Source organism: Hesperophylax consimilis, chromosome 3 (genome assembly GCF_061612785.1).
Source record: "Hesperophylax consimilis isolate HC1 chromosome 3, BYU_Hcon_1.0, whole genome shotgun sequence".
In the NCBI taxonomy this organism is placed as follows: Eukaryota; Metazoa; Arthropoda; class Insecta; order Trichoptera; family Limnephilidae; genus Hesperophylax; species Hesperophylax consimilis.
Genome location: NC_142838.1, coordinates 40,634,314 through 40,660,364, shown reverse-complemented (window position 1 = coordinate 40,660,364; position 26,051 = coordinate 40,634,314). Strand labels below are relative to the sequence as shown.

At 32.2% G+C, this 26,051-nt stretch overlaps 1 protein-coding gene across 4 annotated transcripts in view; it reads right to left on the bottom strand.

Moving 5' to 3' along the window:
- Positions 1–26,051, bottom strand: part of LOC149425491 (guanine nucleotide exchange factor DBS-like) — a 232,003-nt gene that overhangs the window by 140,549 nt on the left and 65,403 nt on the right. For all 4 annotated transcript variants that reach the window (XR_016305643.1, XM_089650694.1, XM_089650695.1 and 1 more), the window contains exons 2-4: positions 7,020–7,242; positions 5,091–5,181; positions 3,721–3,951 (exon numbers count right to left, since the gene is read on the bottom strand). Coding sequence is in view for 3 of the 4 variants with exons in the window: in XM_089650694.1 (XP_089506820.1) it covers positions 3,721–3,951; positions 5,091–5,181; positions 7,020–7,242 (545 nt within the window). In the remaining variant the exon portion in view is untranslated. The remainder of the gene's footprint in view (positions 1–3,720; positions 3,952–5,090; positions 5,182–7,019; positions 7,243–26,051) is intronic.

The window sequence follows — 26,051 nt, the reverse complement described above, 5'->3', positions numbered from 1 at the left end:
TATTTTAATAAAAAATTCTTCATAGTAACTCAACATACCCAAGCTATAAAAGTACTAAATGAAAATCGAATATTATTTGAAATGCAATTCAATTAACCTTGTAATATGTTTATTACAGTTCGCCCATACCGGCATTCTTTAAATACGCCCGACATCTCTCGCTCGCTTCTACATAGGGAGTTGAGAGGGTGCAGAACAGAGATAGAGATTCGAATCGGGTTTCACAGTCATAAAAACCCTCAATCCAGGAATTTAATTATTACAATAAAAAAATATGTTTATTTATTTTTTTGGAATAACTTTATTGAGTAAAACCTCAAATTGTAATATTTAATTATTGAAGACAATATTAGCAATTTCTAAATGAAAATCTTATCCATTTCTGATTTTTCTGTTTCAGATTTTCGTTTAGAAATTGCTAATATTGTCTTCAATAACAAAATATGTTATCTAAATAATATAATATCCTTTTGTTGAAATACCGATGTAAATGAAAGGCACGGAGATAAATATAAAAAGAAGACTTGCATTACGATTCAATAATTATGTACATATAGTTGGGACCTTTACAAAGAGATTGGTATATAATATTCAAATAAAGACAATGAATAATTTCGTCTTTTCTGCTTTTGAAATGAGGCCGGCGCAAATACTACCCTACCCTTCCCGGCTAAAGTATGTTAATATAGAATTATCATTGATATTAAAAAAGGGAGGTACAATTAAGTAGTTATATTTTATAAATACATTCTTTCAGTGCTATTACAGTTTATTGAAGAATGAAAATCATAATATTTAATCAATTTGAAAGAGTGTGAATAGTGGATGTATTGATTATGTTATAATTATTGTACATATTTTAAATCTTTTATAATTCAATCATTAATTCTCCTTGTTTACAGTATCATTAATTTTGAGGTATTTCTATGGCGGCCTATTTATAAGTCTTTCCTAAACCTGAAATGATTTGCGATATTCATAGCCAATCGGGGCAGATGTGTAATCATATATCATTACACACTACACCTCTGCCCTGATGATGGACACTTTAATGCTGTCCGAAACGTTGGCTAAAGAAGGAGGTAGCGCAAAACGACATAATACCCCAAAAATAAATCACTGTAACTTTCCTAAACCTGTATAAATTAATTAAGGATTACAAACTTTATTTGTATTTTATGTTGCGACATGTCCCATGCCAATGCGTGCTTTGTAATTAATTATAATATTTGCTTCATAGCCATTGTTACAGACTCCTGCAAGCATTCTGTATTTTATACATTTGCTAAACTCCTGTTATATTATTTAATAAAACAAGCTTCATGATGATGTAGTCAATTATTTATTGATGCATTTTTACAGATCAAAGCCAGTTGGAAATATGCTGATATTGTATGTATCTTCTAGACAATGTGTAATTTAAAATGAGTTAAAGTTAATATTTTCCATTTTTAAGCAAGAGATCGGAAAACATATTGTCAATCATCATGGCCAGAGATGTTCTGTTAGACATTGGAGACGGCAAGAGCAAGTCACTTTCTGGGCTGTAGGACTTAAAGAACCCAGGAGATAGTTCAGGCATGGGAAGATCATCTTCAGGTTCATGTAAAATGGTATCTTTAAATTCTTCTGGCATTTTTGAAATGGAATCTTTCAGTTCTCTAGGCACATTTGATATTGTATCTTTAATTGATTGATTCAAGGCTTTCGTATTAGATTCTAATGGAGTAGAAAGGACGGGAGTGGACGCTCGTGGTGTTTCAACAGATAGATCGTAGTAAGATGGTTCACGTTGTGTTGATGGATCTTGTGGATTGTTCAGGTAAGGGATAGGGTCTTCATAATCACCGGAATCTTCACAGGGCAGGTTGGGATTCAGGGATATCATTGTCTGGGAAAAATAAGAATGGATTAGACTGGGGTTAAGTTAAGAATAAACAAAGAAACGATTGTTAGGAAAATAATAAAAATGGATCATCTGAAATTATGCTTCATTCGTAGACTGCGTATCTCCGTTTTTCACGAACGTAAGTTTTTAATGCCATTTGATGTAAGTAAAGTCCATGGTGCTATTTGCAGAATTAAGTAAACTTCCTAACTCTGTTTAAAAATAGAAAGCCTTAAATTATAAAATGTTTAAAGATCGAAAATAAACACAGAAAAATATTGTTTGTTCTGAACATAAATAAAAATAATAACCTGTTCATTTTTTTCTTTGATATGAGGTTTTTTTGATCTCCTGTAAATTTTTTCAAATGGTAGTTACGCATTCTACGAATTAAGCTGACGGTATATAATATGCAGTTTGTCAGATTCAGAAGGTCTATGAAAAGGATACAGAGAATTTTTTTTTACATTATTTAATTACATTTAAACATCACACCATTTTATCGCAGTAACTCTGTTCTGGTTCCTGGCATATACTCCTAGCTTCATATTATACAAACTCCTCTGATACTCTGACATAATCCGACTGAAGTATTTTTGTCACGTCTTTTTTAAGATGCCAACGACTTCTTCCATTAACTTGCAAAACATAATATTCTCTGATACTGTTTTCTTTGGCAATAAGACAAAACTTGAAAAAATAAATGAAGAAGGTGTCCGATGAAAGACTGGGCCTGCAATGGTCCGAAGCCTAAAAACCACTAAATTAGTGCTAGGTAGAGATGCCTGGAGGTACTTCATCCAAGCAATGGATTCCCGATCAGACTAGGAAAGGGAGATGAATACTTTGATGTAGGTACTTAACCACTCGAGCTTTAGCTATCCAAATTTGTGTAGAACCGCTAATGCCCTTGAGCGATATAGAATAGCTGTGGGTAGGTGATTTTCATGAATGTATTTTGAACATCCCGCGATCAGTTATTATAATTAATCGCTAGCTTGATTAAGGCTCCGTAGCAAGCGTTCAAAAAGGAGAAGATGGTTTGAAAGGGAGATATGTAAATATAAACGTTGGAGGGAGTGAGCTAATGTAAAAAAAAAACAATAATAACTAAGCGAAAATTATTAAATGTTTTATTTTTTATCTATTATAAACACGACTCGTTTATAATAGAGCAAAAATCTCTCGACAAATTCCTAAGTTGTCTTTAAAGATACACTGTGTATTTTTTAATACCTTAAACATAAATAATTTAAAGAGCAAACTTTGAGATTTTTTCTATCGAGGGAATTTCATATAATTACTGTTTCGGCTTTAAAAATACATAGATATTATCTTCAAAAGTAACGTATATTGTATATAGAAGTGTTTGAGAGAAATATTTTATAAATCGGAAGAAATTTGGAAAGCGGGTGTTAAAGCTTCTATCGAATACCAAAAGATGTCACTAATGTTCTACCATGGAATAATTTGTGCTGTGTAGTACCTTTGTGTGAATCTTCCATTTTAAATTGTTTACCAAAAATTGAACATCTGTTTACATGTTGAAAATTGCGTTTTTTTAATGTCTGTGACTACAGTGATACATTTCCATCCAGCAGACCATAGACAAAACAGAAATGGTAACATTGAATATCACCCCAAATAAGTAAAAGGTACGGCAATTTCTGGTAATAAACCTACAGAATTCACGCTTTTATGAATTAAATGATTTGAATTTTTTTATATAGCTCTAAATGTTCATCGTTCAAGGCGTTTTACTTTTAAATATGCAATCGCTCGAGTGGTTATCACCTTATTACATGATGAAATAAAAGTAGATGAAAACTTACAATTCTCTGTTGAATCCATTCCGAATGAGAGTAGGGGAGTTCCCCACCGAGATCAGCGGTGAGTTGCGACTTTTCAATGTAATCATACAGTTCTTCTATGGCGGAGCAGACCACGACCCTGAACTTGAACTCTTCCTTGAACAGTTTGCTGCTCACCTCCGACAAGGCTTTTTGCAGGAACCCAGCGGGCCGTAGTACATACACAGCGTGAATCATACCAGGGAAATATTCCTGAAAAAAAAAAATTATTATTAATTTTTAAGAATTTTTTTAATGATCAATGGGGTTGGTACTGCAATCAACATAAAAATAAATTATTGAAAAAATTTGTTCTTAACAATAAAAAGTGAATTTACTGACAGAAAATCATATTTTAAAAGAGACTCCGTAGATATAATATATCTCGATAAAATTATCAATGGCCTTATCGATTGTTCACCCCTTTTATCTCAGATTAATTTTAGAGTTCAAAGCTTTAGAACTAGAAACAAATCACTTTTTCATCTTCAAAAATGTTCTACTAATCTCAGACAAAACGCTTTTATATTCAGAGCGTGTACCTTATATAATAAGAATTTTAATGATATTGACATATTTTCGTGTAGTTTAGGAACATTTAAAAACTATACCTTAGCTATTATTAATAACGTATTGCAAGTTATCATGTTGTTGATATGAAACCTGTCCAGTTGCATGTGATTCATTTTATAAGCACTTGTTCAGTTTAGTTGTAGGTATATACATATATTAGTGATTATTGGTGTTGTCAGTGAGGATAAAATTGATATTTTATCATTTATTTGTGTTCTTTCATCCTATGTTATTTTAATTTTATTTAATATTTACAATTTTGTATTTTTTGTACATATTTTTTGCCCACGGGTACTGGGCCCTTAGTTTGTTGTTATAATTTTGTGTTTAAGTGAAAAACTGTCATTAGATATTATTTGTACTGTTTATAAGTTTATTATTTAAAGATGTAAAAAAACTGTTGGTTTTCCTAAATAAATAAAATAAAAAATACCTATTCAAAAATAGATAAAGCTCTTGAGCTGATTTTTTGCAAAAAGGCGCTATACAAATTATCCAATTATTGATTTTATTGTCATTATAAATTTAAAACTCTCATTTTAGGGCTAGCCTGTAGAACCCAAAATCTTCAATATTATGATATAATCTTTGAATCTCATTTTAAATTAATTTTGAATAGCATATTTCAGAAATCTAAACCATATCAGTGGCTCTATGTTTCTTTAATCCAAGTATTTTTCACTTTCCAATTACAATAAAGTTTTTAGAATTCCAATAAATTTGTTATAATTTAAAACATATTTTATTTTTCATGCAAGATTGTAAAGTAGAATACTTACAGATATCCTTAGAAGTACAGTTTTAACAGAATTCCACCGATCTTTGCGTCTATCTATAATTAAATGAAAGCCCAGGTCAGCCTCTTGTAAACTGAAAGAAAAAATAAAGTCATTTTTTAAAATTGGATTATCACTAATTCAGTAATTGATCAATTATTCACGTATGTCCTTCCATTATTCTAGAAACGTAGGTCAAGAACAATTGCACAGTTCAGATTAAAGATAATTAATCTAAGTGGAACCAATAAAGAGAGAAAAACCATCATAACAGATTAATAATCTCAAACCGGTGGCATGTATTGTCTCTGTTGCTTTGAGAGAGATTGAGAAAAATGGCGATTATTGCCATTAAAATAGCGTATTATCCAAGGTTGATATTTTCAGTTGCGAACTTACCAATTACAAGAGGTCCATAAAATAATATTTCTCTGATGGTTTGTGAATAATGTTTAAGTCTCTATTGTTTATATCTCTATTATGATTTGATTTATATCTACAACCTCTCTCCATGGCTATAAATGTATTTTGTTTTGTAAATTTTTCGTTTTATATAATCTTTTGTTTTGTATAATTTTTTTAACTCATATTCCTTTCTCACAAATTTAAATAACTTATTCCATATTATGCTGTCTCAGTTAAAGTCACAAGGGGGAAATCCGTAATTGGTTTTATTTTACTATATAACACTTATGTACAAACTGATTAATTGTAAACTGTCGATTTCCCAAAAATGAATAAATAAATAAATAGTGCATCTCTGAATATTAAAAAATAAAGTCGCTATACGTGTCTGTCTATTAGTGCGCTTAGTTCTTATAAACTACGCAACGGATTTTGGTAGGGTTTTCACTATGATTTGGAGAATTTATTCTGGAAGGTTTATATATATAACACATGCATTTTCATTTCTGCACATATACATTCTCATATTCTCATTTCTGAGCGCGAACTGCCTCTTTGTTTAATGTTCTTGTTTGGACCTCTGATCTGTATTGGGTAAGGCGCACTTTAGAAATAATTTTAAGAACATGACCACCAATACTAAATTACCATTTTTAAGTTTGTTATAGTAAAGCGCACTTGAAGTGAAATGACACTAAACTTCGCTATGTAAATGCTGTGTTATTGTTATTATATATTGTTATATATATTTTATATTTAGAGAAATTGGAGAAAAGTCTAGCAAAACCGGGTATACGTCAAGTAGTTTAATATAAGGAAATTATTCATTTGTTGTGAGACATAATTAGATATAAGAATTTGAAGCGTTTTGTGATGCATGCTAAAATTCAGAATTTTATGCTAACTATACTATATGTACTAACAATTGGGAAAATCGTAAAAAATGCGAATAAGATGACAAACAATAAATTGCTTAAATTTTCTTTTATTTTAAAACTTTTTTTATTTTACATAACATAATATTTGTTAACATGCTTCTAATCGGGTGCTTTATCCATGCTGAACAAAAACAATAAAATTGAATAATACAAGTTCTTGTGCTGTTGAATGATACTCAGCATTTCAAATGTATTTAGATTACTTTCAATTTAAGTGTCATTTACAAATTAGTTTTTCTATATTAACCCACACAGGGGGCCCCGAGGAAAACAATATCCCTCAGTGCCTATGTCATCTTTGGGGATGATTAGTGAAGGGATTTTTTAAGGAAAGGAAGTTCTCGGAAGGAAAAAGGTATGAAGGGTGGGCAGTTAGAGCAATTTCACAATAAAAAAAATTGATTTCATATCATTTTATGACGACCTCCGTGGTCGAGGGTAAGACCCTCGACTAGCAATCTGGAGGTCACGGGTTCAAAACCCGGCGAGCGTAAGTATTTTTTTTTTTGGATTAATTTGTGTTAATAATTTTAGAAATTTGAAAATAGATAGATTCCTAAGCCAGGATTCATAAATGAAAGCAACTTACGAGGGAACCGAGGTCAGGTACAGCAGCAATCTTTGGTACTCGTGCGGCGCCAGGCCGTGGAAGTTGGAGTGGTCGGGGAAGGTGATGAGGGGGCAGCCGTCCCTAGAGCGACCCCCGGTCAGCAGCGCGTACTGCGGCAGGAGGAGCTCCGCCACACCGCGCCCCTCGCCCGTGCCCCCGTTCACCACGGAGCCCTCCACACTGGAGGTGTCGCCCTCTGTGTCTGGAAAAACAAACATTATTGCTATCATTTTTTATGTGACACCTTACAAGAGCACCACTGTCTACACAGTGTAAAGATAAGTGAGCTATACGGTATGTTAAGGCTCCGTAGTAAGCGTTCAAAGATGGTTTGAAAGGGAGATATGTAAATACGAATGTTAGAGGGAGCGAGCTAATATTAAAAAAACGTTAATAATTAAGCGAAAATGGTGAAAATATTCAATAAAACATGGTTTATTTGAAATAGAACAAAAATCTCTCGACAAATGCTTTAGTTTCATTTAAAGATATGCACTGTGATTTTTCATACCTGTAACACATTAAATAACAGAACAAAACGTGTTTTTAATAATTTTCGGAGCTTACTTTTCAATTTTTTTTTCTATGGAGGGAATTTTTTATAAAAACCGTTTCGGAATTACAAATGTATGGATATTATCTTAAAAAATAACGTAAAATAAATAAAAACTTAAAAAAACGGATTGTCATTCAAACGGCTACCGCCCACCCCCCTTCACACAGATTCAAGTAGTCAAGTAATTAAGTATTTTGGAGCTTCAGCCCAGAGGTGGCTCCCAAACTCAATTATTGGATGTTCTTGATATTTGCTCCTGTAATTTATTTGTTGTAAATAATAAGGGATCAAGGGATTGGGGTCGAAAATACTTAAATAATATTATTTTTAAAATGCTATTTTATGAAAAATAAAATAAGAGTTGTTTTCCGAGGTTGTGAGACATGGTGTCTAACTTAAAATGATGAAACCAAGTTACAAGAGGAACATTTAAACTTATTAAAACTGCTAGGTAATACATATTTTAATTTACCACGCCTATATTTTAACTCGCAACACCTGGGTCCAGAGATAATGAGTGTATATCAATATTTATTACATAAATTCGAAGAAGGAGAATGAAGAAATTATCGAAATAAACGGAAATTTCGAAATGGATATCTCGACTATTTCCAGAGTTCCGGAACATTTTCTCGTAACATAATAAATAACGTACAGTCGTTGCAAATTCATCACACTTAACGCCAAAAGGGGGATAGATGCCATAACAAATCAACGATGACAAATCAAAACTGTCTTCATCAATTGAAATTAATCATTGCAATAGTCGAGGAAACTTTTCCCCCATTCTCAGGCACACGAGAATGGTCAAGTGTTACGATTGAGTGACCATTCTGGCCAATTGAGTATGTAGTTAACATGCATAACGATTCGAATGACAATGAAGGCAAAACGCATAATCAATATTGTGATACCGCAATTTTAAAAAACGATAGGAAAAAATTAATTCTTTAAACATTGCACAATCACAGTAATAATTATGATTTCGTTGCGAGAAAGGCAGATTGGCGTATCACTTTTCTTAGGAGAGCACCATAGACATATGAATATTAGTAGACCTGCCCTAAGTGATTAAAAGCGTATTATCCCCACTCCCCATACCGGTTCCATTGGAGCCGGCTGGGCTCGCGTATGGCCTCAAGTGAAATTTGAAAACGTGACGTCATCATTCTTGTGCGAACTATGGTCGAGGCATCATCGGTTCATTTAACGAAATAACACGGCAAAATGTTGACTTGTACTATGAAAACTTGTAAAAATAGATGTGAAAAAGAGAATAAACCCAATTGTCGTATTACATTCCATATATAAGCATTATTTTACTTTATTTTAAGCATATTCACATCGTATAATATGATTCAGTTGTTACTATCACACCGAGAAACGTCTGGACGCGAAACACAAAGCTGGTTGGTTGCTGGGAAGTAAATTATGAACATTTATAAAAGTGTCTTAACTAAATACTTAAACGAAATATTCGACTCTGAAAATAGAACCGAATTTTTTTGCCGAATTTGGACTTCGCAAATTTGTTCATAACGTGGCGAGTAATTTGCGCTCCCATGTAAAAATGTCTATTCATTCAAAAGCAGATTTTACTTTTAAGAAGTAAATGGTGATATTATAATGCGAGATGCCTATTTACTGTCAGATTGATTTATTGACGAATCACAGTCAGCCTTACCCCCTTCGTTCTTCAACAGTTGATTTTACCCCTCGCCATTATCTTCTCGTCTATTAATTCCTATGTCTGTGGTAGTACATTATTTTGATGTATCTCATAAGGTTTAACGAGCGTCGGAAAATGTAAGCCCTCTAAAATATTAATATATATAAATAAACCTAATTCTTTAAATGATAGTGAAAACGACATCAAAATCCGTTGCATAGTTTAGAAGAATTAAGCGCACAAACAGACAGACGTGGATAGAACTTTGTTTTATACTACAAGGTTTTCCAATAAGAGGTGTTATTTTGAATAGCCCGCTATTTCGGTAGATGTTACTTTTGAAGCTGTCATTTTTTGACATTTGACAAGTAGAAACTACGCCATTAATAAAAATGGAACGATACACTCTTCAACAACGCATTGAAATTATTAAAATTCACTTGAGTTAATCAAATGCAAATCATCTTGAGTGATGAGGCCCATTTCCACCTCGGTGTCTTCGTCAACAAGCAAAATTGTCGCTTCTGGGGCTCGGAAAACCCAAGAGTTATTGTTGAAAAACCTCTCTATCCTCAACGTGTGACTGTTTGGTGCGGTTTATGGTCCGGCGGAGTCATTGGACCTTAATTTTTCGAAATTGAGGCTGGAGCAACAGTTACGGTGAATGGATTGCGCTATCGAGAGATGATTAATGATTTTTTAGGCCGGAATTGGATGGTGTTGATCTGGACAGCGTTTACTTTCAACAAGACGGCGCTACGTGCCACACAAGCAACGAAACCATTGATATTTTACGATTTAATATCAAAATAACACCACTTATTGGAAAACCCTGTATATAGAGTTTAGAGATAGCTTTAATATTCAATAGTCTAGAAGATTGTAGTGTAAGAGGTTGTCTCGTAGCTCAGTGATTTAGAGTCATCTTCCGGTTAGTCGGTCTTAATACAAAGAAGGGTGTCTGTGGCGTGGATTTGATTTGTATACAAATGTATGTGAGATAGTGAGACTATGGGACCCCCAATAGGGGGATGTTTTGAGGCTGAAGGCAGTAGGGAGGGTATGGAGATGGGCAAGAGGAAGGTGGGAAAATACCCGGCTATTCAGAACTGGTCATCAAACAAGGTTAAAGCCATTTCAAGCAACGTTTCAATTCTGAATGGTGGTCTGATTACATTTCGCACACTTGACCTTCAACACAAGAGGAAGGTCACCGTTTACATTAGATTTCGAAAACTTCTGCGTAAAGCGGGGAGATGCCTGGGAACATTGAGATAATAGTACAGTATCAAATTTACCGGTTAGCTGAGTTGACAATTGCGTCGAGTTCCCGCCTAGTTGCCATAGGGAATGTTTGTGTTTCGTTATTTTTGTTTTTTTACAAGAATGGCATTTACGACCCGCCACGATCTCATATTGCGAGCGCCACAACATGAGATCGTTATTGACGTTCTAAAGCATCTTTTGTATTTTTTAAAAATGACAGACAAAAACTATTTAGAAAATTAATTGAAATTTTGCACAGTGACAATGTGATTGTTGGCGTTTTCTAAAAAGAATTATAATATTTATACACAAATTATAAATTACTTAATAATGCTTACTACGTTAAAAAGTCTGCACGTCGCCATGAGCGCGAGAAATTCAGCCTTGTGGCGCCAATCAATTATTCCCTTCTGAGTCAATTAATCAAACTAAAATAATTGAAGAAATTATTCTAAGGCCAAATACGGTACTGATTGACATGAAGGCTAGGAAGATCAAAGGGAAAATGAGTGCTATAAATGGGCAAAGAAAATATTTTGACGGAATCTACGTAAAACATAGTTTACCTAGGAACCTAGGAATTTAGGGAAAATCTACACATTTGGTCAGGTTTTTTAATGCCACACTTACAAATTTCAAAAATTTTTAATTCTCATTTCTGTCACGCAATTCTATTTCGGTCCACAAGAAACCCGACCAATAAGTTTACTTATTTCCAATAAACTAAATCCAAATTAATAGGCAAAATAACAACACTCAATAGTCAAGCAAAAACCATTAGTATGTAAGCACATTAAGAGGAAGCTACAAGCCAAAAATGCGTATATTCTAGGTATACCTTTATTTTGTAGGTAATAGGCATTAAAATCGCTTGACAAACGGAGTCTAGAAACGTTCGATTTCAAGCACAAAACTGGTTTTTATTTATTTTGTAAATAATTTTATAAGAAAGTAAAAATTAATCAAGTGAAAGTGTCACAGATAATCTTAGCTATAATACTGTATTTTTTAAAAGTTGTTTCCTTTACGCGTTCATACATTTCTATTGATTTTATTTTTATTTTTAGTAGTTTACATTTATATTTTTTATTGAGTAATTATTTTTTTATTTGTATTCTACTCAAGCGAAACGATAGGAAAACCTACAATTTATCTAAATCATATTTTTGGTATTCATAATGTACACCAATTCGTTATAAAGATTATTCAAAATAGCGATTTAGCATTAAGCTTTAGCTTGGACTGTGATCAATAACAGCATTATTCAGGATTAGGTGACAGAAAATAGAATTGTAAAATAATGAAATTTGTAGTTGTGGCATTTAAAAAACTGACAAGACGTGTAGATTATTCCTAAATTCGTAAAAGTGCGAATATCTCGAAAACTAGCGACTTTTTACTGAGGTCATATTTAGATAATACTGATTACCCCTTGAAAGCTTGGTGTCGAATTTTGGGACACGTTGTATATACTGATGGGACCCCAAAATATAACCTTGAAAGTGGCGAGAAGGCACCAAAACTTCCAAAGTTCGATTACTAGAATATTTCGAAAGTATGTTTTTATTCCCCTATTCAATGAATCTCAAATTCTAATAAGACTTCTATAATAATATATTTAATCCATAATCCAATATGGTATAATAGGATGGGGGGGCGCATATAAAACTCACACACAACCTCTTTACATTGCGCAAAAACTAATTATTAAAATAATATTAAAGAATTCATTTTTATATTCAACTCATTTTCAAAGAATTTAAAGTCAGAAAATTAAATACTCTTTTCCTGTATCACGCAACCTTACAAGTTTACAAAGATGATATCCTAAACAAAACCGTATTCAAAAACACAGCAAATCTCAGGCAAAAATACGTGTTACCAATTCCGATTTGTAAAAAAACTTTGGGTCAGCAAAACTACAAATACTTAGGAACAAATTTCTTCAATAAATTGCCAGAAAATATAAGATCACTAAATGATAGTTTTAAAGAATTCAAAACACAATTAAAAAAATATACTGAAAACCTAAACTAAATAAATAAAAGAAAAACAAAAACAAAAATTTAAAAAATAAAATAAAAATCTAAGAAACTAAACAAATAATACCTCATCCCATACACACAAGCAATTGCTTATTATGGGAGAACATTGAAAAATAATAAATATTAATCATATGATAATATCTTTCATCTTATTACTAGTGAAATATATATATGTATATCACACATTGTAATTTTTTTATTGAAAAAATATAATTTAAAAAAAAAGAAAAAAAAATGAATGTAGGTAAAGTTCAATCGGAACTGCGGATATGTGGTTGGGCGATGCGTTTATGCACGATTCAATGCAACATTCGATTATTAAAATGTTTCGAAAATGCTTAATTCGATTACGTCCATCACTAATAATTAATCTCTCATTCTGGGATTCTAATTACACTTATCTATGAATGGAGGTAAGTTCAATCGGAACTGCGGATATACGGTAGGGCGATTAATCTTTCATAGAATATGTGAACTTGCCGATGCGTCCACACAAGGTTACTGACACAATGCAATTAGTTTGCGTACACAGGATGGAGGGACAAAGCTTTGAAGATGAAACGTTTTGAGGTTTGACGATCAACTGAATTAACATGAGTAATGCTGATTCAGACAGGAATCATATCATTCATTACACGTGAATACATGATTGCATGACAAACAAATTGAAAATAATCATTAATCTTTCTATTCCCGTAAGGTTAACGTATAAATAATAGAAAGAGATATGGCGCAGAAGCTTGCTGATTGTCGCCGAGCACAACCAAACTGGACGGGCTATCAAAACGGTGAGCCAATGAAAGCTATGCGTTTGATGATGATAGGTAGAAACAAAATCGGGGCGTCATTATGCGTATTGTGCTAAATATGTTTTTATTTTCAACATAATATCGTGTATTTTATTTATTTATTTAGATGTATGTTTTTATATGGCAGACAGAGTACCTATTGCACTCACCGCTCTGTTCAGCTAAAATAACCAAACATTATTATTATTATTGTAGTCTCGGAGAGGGGTCGTATGTCCGTCATCGAAGATAGCTTTTAGGGTGATGCCATACGTAGTAATGCAAAATCATGTGTTTTTGTTTTGAAAATTTGGTCGTCTAGAAATGTTACAGATGCTTTAATTAAATACTGCGAGTAAAATACATCTTGGCCTTTGAAATAATCGAGTATTTTTTAGATAAGTCTTTTTATAAGCCCAGAAAAAAATAGTGTAAAGGCCTATGAAAACTGCTTTAAAGTTCAAAATCTCCTACTTACGAACCCATTTTCGGTTATGATTTTATTATATAATGTGGCAAATTAAGTTATTTATAAAATGATCGAAAAAAATTTAAATGTTTATGCATGAACATTGAACATCCACAAAATAAAATAAAAGGCACTTTTTGGCCATGTTTTTTTCTTGCATAAATCAAAACAGGCGGATGGTGTTAAACTGGAATTTAAACCTTATCGCCATCTACGTAAGGGTTGTTGTTATTGATAGCGGCTCGATTTAAAATATTACACGACGTAGTGCATCGCCTTGAATCCTTACAAACAAATCTTCATTCACACACGTCTTGTATAAAAACGAAAAAATCGAATGTAATACGTATATTTTTATTAATGGATGTATTTAAAAATACGCGTTTTGTGTTTGCTGAGGATTGAACCTTCCTCCCCAGCGACTGGGGTTAACCGCGCTAACAACCTTGCCAAATGCTAGTCGGGTAGGACCGACATTTATTTACTAACTTATTAACTGCTGTAATGTCATCCAATTTCGGAGAAATGCGTATATATTTCCATTCTCATCGATAGTCTAACGAGTCAACGAGTCTTTCAGCCGAGTTTCAGCTATATCGGATGTCGGGAAGTGGGTTAATTTCTACTTCCAAGATTTGCAATCATTCGCTAAAACGAAATCGTAAATCAAATAGATGTATTTATAAAGAAGAAGTTTCTGTAATGATGACGTGATGCCCGACCTCACTCTGGGACTACTTTAGATGGGATTTGCAGTAGTATAGGTGAACGATGTAGACGACATTTTTGTGCGCGTGGTGTCATACTAACAATGGCTCATGACCTATCTCCTTCGTTTCTATTATCTATGGGTTAACCTCTAACCACCTTACTAATAAACGTGTTTTAAATCTTACACAACTGATAAACAACAGCTTACGATACATAAATGGTAGTTTATCAGTTGTATAAAATTGAAAACACGCTTATTAATTAGTAAGGCTAATGACAAATGGCGTGTCTCGATATCTTGCGAAAAGTATCAATTTTATAAAAACTTTGGTATTTTTATAAAATATTTTTGTTTTTACCGTGGTATTCATCCAACCAGGTCAGTAGAGATATGTTCTAATGTGAACAATTGCAATTTAAATTTGCGAATAAAAAACATTATTTATAGCAAAACTGGCAACTCTCCGAATCCTAAAAAAGTGTTGATGCATATTATACTATAAAAAACTACGTATTTTCGAATATTAGAAATGAACGGTATATTCCGTAAGCTGCATCACACTCTCGAAGTAAAAGCTACCAAAAAACCGTATTTAATATGATGACAGTAGTTTTTGTGTTAAGAACCATAATGAACACAGATCGGAATACTTTTTACGATTTCACGATCAGCCTTATACAACAAAAAAGAATAACAAATTGGTTCACGTTTCTCGAGATTGCCGGTAGGTACTAGGTACCTATTCAAAATGTTTTAAAGCATCTGGGATATTCTGTCAGAAGGTTGTATTATTTGCGCTTTTTTTTTGTTAACCATTTGTTGTTTATATATATACGCCTAAAAAGGCTATAAAATCCCAAGAAATAAAACATTTCTGAGCGTATTCGAAAACTAAAACTGTTTTTGAAAGGTTCTGAAATACGTTTTCAAATTTTAATATTAGAAATAAACATATAGTTTTAGATATATTAAAATTTTGAATAAAGAAAAAATAAAAACGGCTCACTTTACGTTTTTTACAACTAAAATTACTGATAACGAAAAGACATAATAAAAATACATTTTATTAGACAGATGTATTATAAATGTTATTGTCACCTTATTAAAAAACGGCTCAATTTACGTTTTTATAACTAAAATTACTGATAATGAAAAGACATAATAATAAAACCCTTACTTCGCGTTGCAGTGTTCAAATCCCGAAACGTCCATAGGAAAACCAAATAACCCTGTATAAAACAATTATTAGAACGGTCTTGGCCTATGGATGTGAGGCGGGAACACTGACAGCAAATTCTGCGGAACGGCTGGACACCTTCGAAAGAAAGGTACTTCGAAGAATCTTAGGAGCGGTGCGAGAGGGAGAGGCATGGAGAATACGCCACAATAAGGAGCTATATGACATCTACCAAGCTCCCAGACTCTCTACTCATTTACGGCTCCAAAGACTAAGATGGGCCGGACATGTGCACCGAATGCCAAGCACACGTGTACCAAAGAAGGTTCTAACAGGACACCCGGGAGGCAAACGAAAGGCGGGCAGACCTAGGCTGAGATGGGAGGACGATGTCAGGAAAGATGCCAGAGGCCTACTCCATGTTGCAGATTGGAAGACGACGGCCGAGGACAGAGGGCGGTGGAGGCTCATGTTAAAGGAGGCCAAGGCTCGAAATGGGATGTAGCGCCATTGAAGAAGAAGAAGAATAAAAACACACACAATTTATTAGACAAATGTATTATAAATGTTAATGTCACCTTATTAAAAAACGGCTCAATTTACGTTTTTTATAACTAAAATTACTGATAACGAAAAGACATAATAAAAACACACACAATTTATTAGATAAATGTATTATAAATGTTATTGTCTCCTAACTTTTTATTAAATAAATGTATTATAAACGTTATTATCAACAAGCATTTTATTAGACAAATGTATTATAAACGTTTTTGTCACCTAGTATTTTATTAGACAAATGTATTATAAACGCTATTGTCACCTAGATTTTTGTGTGTAAATATAATTAGTAAAAAAATCACAAAGTTCCAATTTTTTTCAAATTGCGGTCGGAACATTTGGTTTCACAAAGATGTAAAAAACATTTTAATTTTTCTGTGGTTAACTTCTACATTTGAATATAAAACGTGATGTTTTCTATTTCTAACACCGTTTAGAACATATGAGTTGTTCTTAAGAGCGAACAAATTAGCCTGAGGGGAAAGCATAGAATAAAACACACAAGAAGTGCCTTGTGGGCGTGTTTCGTAATCCAAAAATAAACACAATTTGGGCCTATATTTCCATAGAACCTGTGTATTACTATATTCCAATGGGATGGCGATACACATTTTCAGGCAAGTGCAAGAGAGACAGACCTCATTATAAATGGTCTAGAACCAAAAGGTACTAATACAATAATAACGATTGCTTATAATAATAATGAAGTGCATATAGATAACTGTGTATGATATAGAAAGAGCTGAAATAGGATTCTAATGTCACGCGAGGCCGCCAACACAGGCTTCTGATTTTTTCCAGGTGCCGAGATAACGTACACATGCTGATCTGTAAGACTCACTAGGGTAATTAACTGCCTCGCAGGAAAAGCGGATATTTTCCACATGTCCTTCAACAAATTTACGCACGATGTATCCTTTAACTTTCGACTAGCTGACGTGTACCCGCGTTGCTCGACTTTTTTATACTTTAAATATAATATGTATATATATACATAAACCTTCCGAAAGAAATTCTGTAAATGATAGTGAAAACCCTATCAAAATGCGTTCCGTAGTTTAGAAGAATAAAGCGTACAAACAGACAGACGCGGATAGCGACTTTGTTTTGTACTATTTAGAGATTTGAAGAGATTTTCAATAAATCAGCATTACCACAGACATATGAATATTAATAGACGAAAAGTTAAGGACGAGGGGTTAAAACAAGAGTTGCGGGACGCAGAGAGGAAAGCTGACTGTGATTCGTCAATAAATCAATCTGACAGTAAATAGGCATCTCGCATTATAATATCACCATTTAGTTCTTAAAAGTAAAATCTGCTTTTGAATGAATAGACATTTTTACATGGGAGCGCAAATTACTCGCCACGTTATGAACAAATTTGCGAAGTCCAAATTCGGCAAAATAAATTTCTTCTATTTTCAGAGTCGAATATTTCGTTTATGTATTTAGTTAAGACACTTTTATAAATGTTCATAATTTACTTCCCAGCAACCAACCAGCTTTGTGTTTCGCGTCCAGACGTATCTCGATGTGATAGTATATGTTTCTACAACTGATCCATATTATACGATGTGAATATGCTTAAAATAAAGTAAAATAATGCTTATATATGGAATGTAATACGACAATTGGGTTTATTCTCTTTTTCACATCTATTTTTACAAGTTTTCATAGCACAAGTCACCATTTTGCCGTGTTATTTCGTAAAATGAACCGATGATGCCTCGACTATAGTTCGCACAAGAATGATGACGTCACGTTTTCTAAATTCACTTGAGGCCATACGCGAGCCCAGCCGGCTCCAATGGAACCGGTATGGGGAGTGGGGAATAATACGCTTTTAATCACTTAGGGCAGGTCTACTAATATTCATATGTCTATGAGCATTATTCATTTTTCTCCGAGTACGTTACTCTACGAGTAGTGCTAATAACAGCTTACTGAGAGATTGTAAAATAGCTCCTAATGTTCTCGTTTTCCCAGCATCCGTTGAATCCGTCGAACCGAACTCGATGTACCCAGTTTCCGGCATTTCCCAGCCATCGCGATGATCTTCGTAATTCCCGTGTCTGGTCCACGTGACTTGACTAATGACAGCTTCATTAGCCAACATTCCGCCTTGAGTCTTGTGTCTGTGTCGTGTTCCTGGTTCGAGACCCAGACGAGAGTTCGCGTGCCGTGATCATCTACGCGAGAATCTCTCGTGCGCATCTTATAAAATAATAATATCATGTCATTTAAATATTCACGCTTGGCATTCAATTTCAAATAGATTCGCTGTTTTTGAACATATCCAAAATAAAAAAGATCCAAGATGAACACTTTCAAATTTTGATTTTACATTAAGGTCCCTTAGAAAGAATTCAAAGAGGGTTTGAAAGTGAGATATGTAAATACGAATGTTAGAGGGAGCGCGCTAATATTAAAAAAAACATTTTTTTTAATAAAAAACGACTCGTTTGAAATAGAGCAAAAATCTCTCGGCAAATTCTTTAGTATCGTGTCTGTAAAATATTAAATAACCGAACAAAACGTGCTTTTAATAATTTTCGGAGTTTTGCGATTTTTTTCTATCGAGAGAATTTCATATAATTAACGTTTCGGCATAACAAATGTATAGATAATATCTTCAAAAATAACATATATTTTTTGGAGCTTAAAAATTTAAAGAGAAACATGTTATATATAAATCGGTAGAAATTAGGTATGCGGGGGCTTAAATAAAATGTGCAAAACTTGACCGGGTGATCCGTTTGCCGGTTTTCTGATTAATAGTATTATTTAATATTGGATTATTATTATACTGGACTGTATACGGTAAACTTTTAAATGCAAAGAGAAAGCTTGAAGTTCTCTCTTTCTAAATGTGTTTTTTATTCTATATCTGAAAATAATAGAAATGAATATTAAACGAGTTTTATGAGGACGTATCATTTGGTGACATATATGGCACAACATGGCTCGAGTGGATAAATAAAAAGTGTTTTGAACATTTGACGTTTTACGGTATATTCCATACTAAAAGCACAATAAATACTTACAGCTAAATGACATATGTATAAGTTTTTTACACCAAATATGTTAAAGAATCACTGGTTAAAATCTTTTGCGTACGTGCTTAATAGCCTTGTATACAATAAAGACAATTACAAAGATGTGTTGTTCCAAAGAATTTGAACAATTCATCAAATTTAAACGTTAATTTTTGGGTTCTGTGAAGGACCTATTCAAGTTATATTATTATATCATTATAGGCTATTTGCTTGATAGAACTGAAATAATAACAGAACATAAATCTTTACCAGAACTTAAAAATTAACATTGAAATTTGAAGAATTGTTCAAATTCTCTGAAACAACTCGCCCTTAAAGTTCCGGTTAGAACTCCGACAGAAGAAACATTTAAAAACTTCCAACTATTATATAATATATTATATATATATTAATATTCAATTTATAAACATTGTGAAGTTGTAAACAAAACTTGGAACTAAACATTAAAAGTGCAGGCCGCCTCAGAACAGGAAACTTTATTAATAGTTAGGAGAACTGTGATTTAAAAAAAATTATATGTATATTATACTTTATACCTGCATCATGTATAAACTTTGTCATTAAAACTAAAAATAAAATAAAAACTTTGACAAGTGAACTGGTAGATTAATATATTTTTAATGATCAAGTAATGTTTTTATAAGACAAGGTTTTTTATGCATAGCACAAAGATAACAAATTATTATAAGCAATAATTAGTCGCTATGATAATTTTTTATCCTTTGTGCTATGCATAAAAAACCTTGTCTTATAAACATTAGTTTATCATTAAAAAACATAATAATAATTGACGAGTCAAAATATTTCATCAACAAATGTAGATATAATATGTCTCGACGCCATCTAGCGGGAAATTTAGCACTAACAAAGACTTTCCTACAAAAATAAATATAATAAGCAGTAAATATTGATTGAAGTACTTGTACATATTGAATCATTTGGTGTGTTGGAAATAAGCCGACGTGACTCAGTGGTCTCAGAGCACCTGACCGGACATCAAAAGGCGCGGGTTCAATTTCCGTCGGCGGCATTTATTTTTACTCGGGAGATATTTTCAATTTCAATATTTCAAGCGACTAAGTATTGCTTATAATAATTTGTTTGATTAAAAATGTGTCATAATTGTTATATCGTGAAACCAAGTAGCATTTGATGGGTTAATGTCAGTTATTGCAGCCAGATAACGGCTATGTATGGATTAATGGTACGTATAAATACCCACGGTGGTTTACAGATCATCAAACAATAATTATTATTATTTATGAACAGTACTTTGTGGCGTGATTGAAGAGAAAAATCGTAAGTACTTGAGGTTAATTACGTGTAGGTGTGTTGCACGTCAGGTTTTAACGTCTTTAGCATTGTTTGAAGTTAATTGAAAAAAATAAAATGAACGTCGCACGATCGAGTGAAACAATTACTTGAGTCTGATCATGTCTAGAGTCAGAATAACAAAAGAGTTTTTATTTATTTAAAAAAAAAACATGCGGGACAACACGTGCCATTAACGTACGTATAAAGTTACAAGTACAAAGTATAAAGTGTAAGAAAATATAAAAATTCAAAAGGTGAGTTTTTTTTTTTAAATGACGTATTAATGAAATGTAATAAATTATTTTCCATTGATGCCAATCTGTACACACCCATAAATAACCGTTATTATCAAATTACAGGCGACTTAAGTGGCGTGGCTATCTGTTTCAAGAAAAGACAAAAGAAGAAAAAAAATTGTAAGAAAATCAATAATCTCGTAAGAGGAAGCTACAACCCAAAATTGTGTATATTCTTGGTATTGTAAGTAATAGGCATTAAAATCGCTTGACAAACGGAGTCTCTAGAAAAGATCGATTTCAAGCACAAAACTGGTTTTTATTTATTTTGTAAATAAGTTTATAAGAAAGCAAAAAAGTTAATCAAGTGAAACTGTCGTAGATAATCGTAGCTATAAAACTGTATTTTTTTAAAGTTGTTTCCTTTATGCGTTCAAACATTTCTATTAAAAAAATATGTTTTTTTCACATCTTCGGATCTACCGGATCTGCCCTGATGATGGACACTGCAACGCTGTCCGAAACGTCGGCTAAAGAAGGAGTTAGCGTAACACGGCATAACACCCCAAAAACAAACAACAAAAATGTTTTTTAGTAGTTTACATTTATATTTTTTATTGGGTAATTTATTTTTTTATTTGTATTCTACTCAAGCGAAACGATAGGAAAACCTTCAATGTATCTAAAAAATATTTTTTGGTATTCATAATGTACACCAATTCGTTATAAAGATTAATAAAAATAGTGATTTCAACGAAATTTTTTTTTGACAGTTGAAAGGTTCCTGTTAAATGCCGATTGTGATTCCGTTTCAACTTTTGAACAAATGATCTATCACGTTGTTAAGCTCGTCAGTTTATTACAATTCAGAAAGCTGATACGCAACCTACAATCGGGGGGCTGAATGGCTATTTGATGACAATGTTACATTTGAATTTCCGCGAAACAAATGGGCCTTAGAAAAATGGAAACGTCATTTGTTTGAACAATTCATCAAATTTCAATGTTCATTTTCAAGTTCTGTTATTATATCATTACTTGCCAGTTGTTTCACAAAACTGAAAAATAACAGATCTTGAATAGAACCTTCAATCAACTTTGAAATTTGATGAATTGTTAAAATTTTGTGAAACAGCTCATCCTTAGATTTAGTGACTAAATTCGAATAGTCAGGTTAAACGATTTGATAAATACAGGAAATACGAACTGATTTCAATAAATAAATAGATAATATAAATATTGAATCAGCAATTTACGCAGAAAACCTAATATGAATAATCTATAAGTACTCGTAGATGTTTATTTAATAATTTCATGTGCATTTTAATACACTCGTACAATCTTATATCTTTTCATGACTTAAAAACGTTCTTATTTCTATTATAAATCAATAAATTAATGTTATTATTTACTTGAGCAATTTCTACTGTGATAAAACAAATATATTTATATTGCCTGGCTTAAAAGCGGTATGATGGCATGATTTTTCTAGGATATATTTAATAATAACATAGAAGCCTTCAAATAACATTGAATAATTTGTATTTTTATAAATCATTATACTATTTGGATGATTTGTATAGCGCCGTTTTGTGAATAATAAATTCAAGGGCGATGTACAAATACATATTTTTAAGTACATCTATTGAATGAATAAATTAATTAATTAAATGGAATGTAGGAAGTGGAAATTAACTCACTTACCGATATTCGATCGAGCTGAAACTCGTCAGATATAATCGTTGTCGATGACAATGCATTCTATAAACTTTTGGTGGCACTCATGCACCCAAAAATTACAGCAGATGATATACGAAATGAATAGCGGTGTTGACTCCAGTGCCTGGAGAAGATGGTTAAATCCTAAGTCAAACTAAACTTTTTAAATACATCTATTTAAAAAAACTTCCACTGTATCTTATTTATTTATTTAGGAAAACCAATAGATTTGTTTACATCTATAAAACTGATAAACAATAGATATAAAATTTAATGACAGATTTTCACATCAAATTGTAATAAAAAACCAAGGGTTCCAGTACCCGGGTGCTAAAATATTTAGAAAATTTCATAATTGTAAATATTAGATAAATAATAAAATAAGATATAAAAACGCAAATAAATGACGATATATAAAAAAATATCCTCACTACACTAACTACAGCAATAATAACTAATATACAGGATGTATCGGCACGTACCCGACAAACTTTAACCAGCTATTCCTTAGCATATTTGGAGTAAAAAATCTTATGTGCACTTTGCTGTCCGGTAACGTTATTTTTTCATAAAAAAATTATTATTCATATTTTCACCACATGTCACCACTGTTTTATCCTTTGTCAAAGTTTGAAAACCCATCTGGCAATATTTTATTCGAATTCCGTTGAATAATGCACGTGTGTACCTATATTGGCGCGCTTTTACAATCACAACGAAATGGCACGGCACCATTCGTCTCATTTTTAACTATTATTATTTGGTGTGTGCGAAAGAGCGAAGACGCTTTTCGACATATTTGCTTATAACAGCTGTTGAACACGAAAAGCAATGCCAATGACAGTGAAGTAGTGTGGAAATTTTTAATTTTTTTTGTTTTTAATTGAAAAAAAAAAATGCTACCGGACAGCAAAGCGCCCATAACATTTTTTACTCAAAATGTGCTAAGGAATAGCTGGTTAAAGTTTGTCGGGTTAGTGCCGATACACCCTGTATGCCTACAACTAAATTGAGTAAATGTTTATAATGGTATGCAACTGAGTAGGGTTAGTGGAAACAACATGATAACTTGCATTATGTTAACAAATTATTATAAGCAATAATTAGTCACTTGAAATATTAAGAAAAAAATAATAAACAATAATTGTTGATTGAATTACTAGTACATATTGAATTATTTGGCGTATTAGAAGCCGACGTAGTTCAGTGGTCCAGAGTTCCAGAGCACATGACTGGACATCAGAAGGTGCGGGTTAAATTCCGGTCGGCGACATTTATTTTTACTCGGGAGATATTTTCAATTTGTATGGATATTTCAAGCGACTAATTATTGCTTATAATAATTTGTTATCCTTTGTGCTCTGCATAAATAACCTTGCCTTATAAACATTAGTTTATCAATAAAAAAAATTGCAGTATGTTATTAAAAAATATAAATTAGCTAGGATATATTTATTAAATGTTCTTGAATTACACGAAAATATGTCAATATCATTAAAATTAACTATAGAAATCTATTATATGGTTGGAATACTCACTTTTAGCACTATTGTTTCCCATTGTTGATAAGCAGTATAATAAAATAGTTATGTATAGTTTGAATCACTGAATTGACCAACAATACAATATGTGTCAATTGTTTATTGCGAGCAGTGCTGAATGACGAACAAATATAACTGTCCGGGAATTACTAACCACAGTCTGCGGTGTTGACAAGATAGTGATACGGGTTAAGGCACATTTCCCATATGTACTGATAACGATTTAGCGATAACGCAGGAATCGATATAAATTCACTTGTCGGCGTCATAAAGTATGAAAAGGGGATAATGATAATAATAATTCATTCAATTTTTCAAACTTACGTGCATCATTTTATTCATAACTTATACCACTCAACAGACATTACAAGGAAACATATCATAAGTGCCCAATATCAAATTCCTGTATATTGTTACATCACTGTAACTCATGTAGTTTGTTTCTGTAATATCAAATAAATTAATTAAATAAATAACTAGCTGTACCCCACAACGCATTGCTGTGGATTAGTCTGTATATGCAGATAGAGAAACAATAGCAAGTATTGCGTTTACGTCAAATAGATGGCGATGTTTAAAAAAAAACCCAAAGATGACAAAAAACATGTTTTTACCTGTCTCAGGTGACATCTATATAATGTAGGTATATAAAAACGGTTCCATGATAAATCAACACACCTTTAAAAAGTGATATAAAGTCATTAGAAACGATGAAAAAAAAAATTAAACCTAAACTAACCTACTTAACCCAGTCAATAAAGTTTTTGTTTCATCACTTTCCATGACTTTATTTAACATTTAAAAGATGTGATGAATTATCATTTTGATGATTTATCCGGTTACCATAAAAACACACGCGTATTCGAATGCAACGTTATGTCAAAATTTCAAAGCAATCGATGAAGAATTTTCGGAGATTCAAGAATTTTAGCAAACGAACATTAACACGTTCATATATCGAAGATATATATAAACTTGCTTACCGGTTTCAGTACAACGGTTCGGTTCAAAGTAGAAGTAAAATGCTGTAGGGGTTGAAAAGTACTTGGCCATACAAATTTGTTCACTAAACATTAAACATGCAATAGAGACTAAAATCTTTTTTTGAACATATAATTTATGAAGTATTAAAGTTTTGAAATCAATCGTAGAAAAATTTAAAAAATGGCTGACCGTACCTACGTTTTTTCCTCTAAACACTGAATTAAAATTACCAATAAAGAATTAAAAAAATTAGACAAGTGACAAATGTATGATAAATATTAGTGTCACATCACTTTTTTATCGTTTAAGAGGAACAGCTGAGCGGTTTTCTTCATTGAAAATTTAAATTTGGATTTAAGGACAATACTTGACTAAACAATATTGTTTTCAATTAAAAGGTATAGCAAATATCTAGTAGGTATATGTGCTGCTTTATATATTGTTATAAATTAGAAAATAAAGGCCATTAAAGAATTAAAAATTTTCACGACTTTAGAGGCAAATTTGACAATTTTTTTTTTTATTGTTCTTTATTCAGTAAAGTTTATACATTACAGTAAACGGGTAAATTTTTGGCCACTACACTAGGCACATGCCCGTGTTGTAGTGGTCAATTTTATGTTAAGTATAATAATACAAATTAAAAATAAGTTGAATGAAAACAAAATAATATAAAAATAAAATAAAATAATTTATACATCTAAAACAAGTATGAAGTATAAAGGAATTAAAAATAATGCAAAATATCTACATAAGTTTAAGATATATGAATATAAAAAAATAGGTGTGGAAAACAGAAAAATTTAAAATAATATAAAAAGTATATCAAAGAAAATACGTATTATTGAATTAAAAATAATACAAGGAGCATGTATCAAAAATAATAAAAAATACAAGTACATTAAGTACAAGTGT